This window comes from Alligator sinensis, unplaced genomic scaffold (assembly GCF_000455745.1).
Source record: "Alligator sinensis unplaced genomic scaffold, ASM45574v1 scaffold78_1, whole genome shotgun sequence".
NCBI lineage: Eukaryota > Metazoa > Chordata > Crocodylia > Alligatoridae > Alligator > Alligator sinensis.
The window spans coordinates 1,710,327-1,716,326 of NW_005842171.1; the positions used below are offsets into that span (position 1 = coordinate 1,710,327).

General features: G+C 44.4%; 1 protein-coding gene across 5 annotated transcripts in view; it reads left to right on the forward strand.

The window, feature by feature from the left end:
* IPPK (inositol-pentakisphosphate 2-kinase) overlaps positions 1–6,000 on the forward strand; it is a 132,902-nt gene that overhangs the window by 97,316 nt on the left and 29,586 nt on the right. For all 5 annotated transcript variants that reach the window (XM_025206721.1, XM_025206719.1, XM_006025876.3 and 2 more), the window contains one exon: positions 2,585–2,706. In XM_025206721.1, the coding sequence (XP_025062506.1) occupies positions 2,585–2,706 (122 nt within the window). The remainder of the gene's footprint in view (positions 1–2,584; positions 2,707–6,000) is intronic.

Here is a 6,000-nt window from a genome sequence, read left to right on the forward strand (position 1 = left end):
TTTGCATGCCTCCCAGTGTGCCAGGAAAAATGTCTCCACGTGCCACTAGTGGCATGAGTGCCGGGGGTTGCCAACCCCTGCCCTATGCTAACTACTCTTGAGATCCTGACCTGACCGCCAGCTCCACTTTTAATAGTCCTGGAGCCATTATGGGCTTCAGATTGTGAGGAAATGAAGGGATGGTTATAGTTACCTTGCCCTTTATACCCTTGCATGGAAGCATAAGGAAACACTGGATGAGTGCACAATGCTCAGGGCTATTCAAAAGAGTGATTTTTGTGTGCGTGAAATATTGAGTGACAAGCATTGTATAAAACTAAACAAGGTCTCTGCAGGGTGCAGAAGGTCTTTGGAGCCCCCCTTCATGTAGTTGAAGGCTGCTATCAAATCCCTCCCTAGTCTTCTCATCTGCATACTAAATAAGCCCAGCTCCCTCTGTAAGACTTATCTTTTTTTTTTTTTTTATCTAAACTCTAAAACCAGTTTGAGAGAAATAATTTCTTATAGGCACATAATAAGGCACATAATAAAGAAATTGTCACCATCTTAATTGCTGCTTGTATTCCAAGGTTAGTTTTTGAACTTGTGTTTTTTGGTGTGGCTATTCAGTCTAATTCTCTTCCCACGTCTTTTTTTCTTTCAGAAATTGTTTTCCTAACAAAGGCAGGTCTGAATGTTAAGTTATTGGTCCCATAACTTCAGTTTTCCCCTCCACTAAGAATCCAGCTCAGAGAGTTTAGGGGCTAATAAGCATTTGCCCCAGATTTTTTTTGGGAGAGGGTAAAAAGTGCTTACATTTTGAACTCTGTGCTAATTCTAGGTAAATAGCAGGAGTAAAGCATTGACTGGCCTAGTCACCATTTCCTTTGGGCATGGGAGGGATGGGAAATGTGGAGGGCGGTGTCAAACATCTGCAAATTCCTTTTTACAGAGGATCTTGCAGAAGTTTCGGAGGATCCTATGAAATTTGAAAATCTATGCATTACTGTCCTGGGGCAGCAGTTGCTTTTGGAAGGGTGGGAATAAGTTAAGGTGTGACATTTTGGTAAGCACCTTAGCACAGCCTTTCTCTAAAGGAGCTTCAGTGACTGAGAAAGAATGAGGGCAACAGGTATAACCATGCACTAAAAATAGTAGGGAATTTTGAGGCATGAGGGGATTGTTTCCAGATCTGCTGTTACTGAATGGTGTATGAAACTATTGGGGGGGAGGGTATTATAGTCCACATTTTTTTTTCTTCTCCTATTACTAAGGGTCTTTCCCAGTATGCATCCTTTTAATTTCTGGAAATGATTTTTCTGTTACTTTCTTTAGTAATAGAAATAGTGTGGCAGATAATACACTTAAGAATAGCCATAATTTTATACTGTACATGAATTGTGATAGCATAGTTGGTAAGTGGCAATTAAAGTTCTTTGAAAAATAAATAGAAACATGAACTGTCTTTTAGAAGCATGACTAAAGCATGTAACACTGTCACACAGTTCATTACCAGTGGCATTCAGGAGCCACAGTATGGATTTCCACAGTTTCTATCTTTTAGTCTGAAACAAAAATCAAGTTTCTTTCTAAAGAAAGATATTCTGACAATACCAGCAGCAGTGTTTGTTGTTGGGTGGGCTTTTTGCATCACTTAAGAGGGGACAAATATGAATGGGGGAGGACATGATATATAGCTAAATCATTTTCTAATGACTTAAATAGGGGTTGCAGGTATATCCAGCTCACAGAACTGTTCCATCCAGCCTTCCCCTAGCAGACTACTAGAAGCTGGGCGTCATAGCCTGCAGCAGAATTAGGAGTCCCCGGACCCCAGTGGATATGATCATCAGTGACAGTCCCCTCAGACCTGTGCTGCCACTCAGACAGAGCTCTCTTTTCCATTGCATGCCTCCTGACCTGTGCTGCCATCTGGCCTTGGACCTACACTGCCATCTGAATGTGGTTCCACTGTGGCTGCTGCTGGCCTCCCAGATTGGGCTTGGGAGAAGCCCCTGCATTTCAGATGTGGCCCAGGGCCCTGGAGAGTTTGACACCCCTGACTTAGAGGAAGTGCCAGCAGAGTAGTATTACCTCTAGATCACCATCCCACAAGGAAATGAGTTCTAGCCAAATAGACCCCTACATGTATTTGGCCTGCACTCAAAAGACCACTCCATCCAGGAAGAGTACAGACCATCTGCAGACACTTCCTCAGCAAAAAAAAAAAGAGCAAAAAAAGGGTGTTTGTGCCCGAAAGCTTGCTAAGAAGAATTGTTCCAACTATTTGAGTTGGTCTAATAAAAGAGATCAGATTTACCCAAAGAACCTTGTCTGCCTATGTCCTTAGACCAACATGGCTACAACCTACACCCCTGCTTCCTGTAGATTCTTGTCCAAAGTGTCTCTGATTATAATGCCTTGATTTGCAGCAGGAGGGTGAGTGGTAAATGTTATAAGCCTTAAAAGCAATCTTGAATAATGGCCTCATCCTACATTTACCACTTAATTCTTCCCTTTTTCTGAGTGCAGAACAATGTAACTGCTGTGTGTAAAATTTACATGGTTAACTTCCCCTGTTTTTATTCTTTTGTTTTTCCCCCAGAGTCTCGCTGTGATAAAGACTTGGACACGCTCAGTGGCTATGCTATGTGCCTTCCTAACCTCACCAGGCTGCAGACCTATCATTTTGTGGAACATCGGCCAATACTTTGTGTGGAGATTAAGGTGAATTTTGTCAATTTGGAAAGAGTTAGACTGATGAGTTCTCTGTAGCTCATCGAGTTAGATAATTAATGTACTACATTGCCATTAGGAGCATGAGACAGAAGGGGCTTACTGGACTGTCAGGTCTTGTTTTGTGTTTTGTAGTAAAACCCACTTCACTTTTCTCATACCTAAAGATCTGTTAACTTCTATTCTATATTTATTCATACCCAGTTGATCTTTTGCTGGTGGTTTTTTGGTTGTTTTCTGGCCTAAATGGCACTTTTCCCTCCCAGTTATTCACCCCATAAGTGTATTTGTAAAAGTGATCATATTCCTCTCTTAGTTTGTTAAACTAAAAAAACTGAGCTCCTTAACACTGTCTTCCATAAGAAAAGATTTTTCTCCCCTTAACCCTTTTAGTCCTTCTATGAACATGTTGCACTTCATTTTTTTGTTTTTTTGTTATGTTTTGGAACGGTGGCGATGCGTAGGGAGTGCACAGGGGTACGTGTACCCCCTGAGAGCGCTGGTGCACCCCCTGACAGGCAGCGTTCCCTGCTTAGGCGACGGGCAGGGGGGGCAGGCAGGAGTGTGGTGCCCCCCCTGAAAGCGCCAGCTGGGGAGTGGGGCCACCAGGTGAAGTGCCACTGGGGAACCCTGACTCAGGTGGCACCAGTTGCCCATGTTTTGGGACACTGGTAACCAGAACTGCACAGTATTTTAAATAGGGGCTTACTAATGCCTGGTACAATGCTACTAGTATCTCCTTGTCTCTAAGGTCCCTTCTACACATGCAAGTAAAGGTGCAGTGGGATCTAATGTACTATTCACTCAGTTGCCCCTCCTACCATGTCACGTGTATGGCAGAAGGTGTGATTGTGGAATTGCACATTAGACCCCATTTCTGGTGCTGTGGGAGTCTGATCCTGGGCTCAGGATCCCTACAGTGGCAAAAAGCAAACTCTTGCAGCTGGAAGCCCCCTCAGCTGAGGGGCTCCCAGCTGTAGGGACAACTCCACCCACCCCCGTGGCTGAGAGGTGCAGCTGCAAAGACCTTCCCACCTCAGGGATTTCACATTCCTTAGTGCGCAGAGATCGTTGCCACGCCTTGCAGCTGCTTGGACACAGCTGAGTCCTGGCACTGGGAGGCATGCTGCAGGGACCCAGCACCTACAACTGCTGCTGTGTCCCAGAGTCTATAGTTTCTGAGGCTGTGAATTCTCAGCAGTTGTCTGGCTTGGCAAGATGCACCCCTGTGGCTGGGAGCCCACAGCTGATGGGGCTCCCAGCCACAGGGGACACCCTGCTACACATGCAGATTAAAACTTGATGGCAGCCAGCTATAATTAGTATGCATTTTCGAAGTCTAACTTTATAACTGGCTGGAGCTTTCTATCCTGTAATAAATACTTTGCTAGTGTAGCTGGTCTCAAGGTAATTGTGCAATTAAGCAGCTAATTGCTTGATACTTATAACACAGGGGTTTTCAACCTTTTTTGGTTGGTGCACCCATGCCTGTGGCAAAACCGGAAGTGCCCCTGCTTCTCTGTGCTGCTGCTGTGTACCCCTTGGGGCCTTCACAAGTACCTCCAAGGGTACATGTACCCCTGGCTGACAACCCCTGCTGTAACATGTAGAGGGGGCCTAATTGACATACCCCTATGCCTTAGAACAGTGATTCTCAACCAGGGTACCGTGAGATCTTTTCAGGGGTTCCACACAATGATAGTACTGCTCAGTGTACAAATATGATTCTCAAGATAAACCTAGAGATTTCAAATAGGACTCCATAATGTTAAAAACATTCTGACCTGTTGTGGTCTTCCTGAGTTCTTTGCAGAGAAATTGCTTTACTATTTTTCTACAGTAAAAATGAGCAAAAGCTAAGAACTGACACTTTCTGATGGGTGCCTTGAGCCTAAAAAGGTTGAGATTCCTTCCATAACTATATTGAATTGAGCAGCACCCTGTTTAAAAATCTTATTTATTACAGTGCTTATTTCTTCGCACAGGGTATGGGCAGGGATAAGCATGCGCTTACCTCCTTGCACTGGGGCCAGGCAGGGCTGTGTGTGCACTTACCTCCTTAAAAGCATGCATCACCCTTAAAAGAATCTTGCAGCAAACAGGGTGTGCAGCATCCTAGTTGAGAATTGCTGCCTTTGAGCCTTCACATCACACTGGCAGTCTCTGGTCATCCTCTTATTAACCAGTACCTCCCAGGGTCCTTTCTTCTCAGATGTCCATAGTCTTGTTTCCCCATCTTATGGCAATTTTTTTTACTGTTGTTGACTCCTGAGTTGATAACTCTGCATTTCATAAAATTTTTAATGTTGTAGTCTACAAGATTGACATGGGAAGATGGAGGGAGCCTGGTCTTCATTCATCTTAGCAGCATCCCCCACTTGAAATGAGGATACATCTCCCAAGTTTTCATGAGGATACATCTATTTTTAGTATCAAGTTTACTAATAAAAATATTTAAACAGGATAGGTCTTTTAAGTTTGGTCCCTGAGGAGCATCATTGACACTCGTGTAACTGCTCTCCAGTCACATAACCCACCTTTCAACATAATTTGTAATCTCCTTTTCAGCATCTTCTTATCCGGCTCACAATTGTGCAATGTCTATTACCCATCTTCTCTCTCCAGTTTGGCCAGTAACTTCCAATGAGGCACAGTATGAACAGCTTTACTTTAATCTAGATAAACTAAATCCACTACATTATAGTTATACAAGAAGGCTGTTAAATAAACAAAACTACCTCTAGCAACTGGTTGCTTCATAAGTAGCAAAGCGTTCAAATAATGAGATAAAAGTTCCTCAAAAAGTACAGGACCTGACTTGTCCAAAACAAGTTTAGTAGGAGCTACAGTTCTAGTTTGTACTAAGTGCTTTTCAAATATAAGAACCAGCAGCATACCTACAGGCTGGGGAACTCCCTTCTTGTCAGTGCAGAGGCAGAAAAGGATCTTGGAGTCATTATTGATGCCAAAATGAACATGGGCCGACAGTGTGGGGACGTGGTAAGGAAGGCCAACCGTACCTTGTCATGCATCCACAGATGCATCTCAAGCAGGTCCAAAGAGGTGATCCTCCCCCTCTACACGGCACTGGTCAGGCTGCAGTTGGAGTACTGCATCCAGTTCTGGGTGCCGCACTTCAGGAGGGATGTGGACAGCATTGAGAGGGTCCAGAGGAGGGCCACCCGCATGATCAGGGGGCAGCAGGGCAGGCCCTACGAGGAGAAGCTAAGGGACCTGAACCTGTTCAGCCTCCACAAGAGAAGGCTGAGGGGGGAGCTAGTGGCC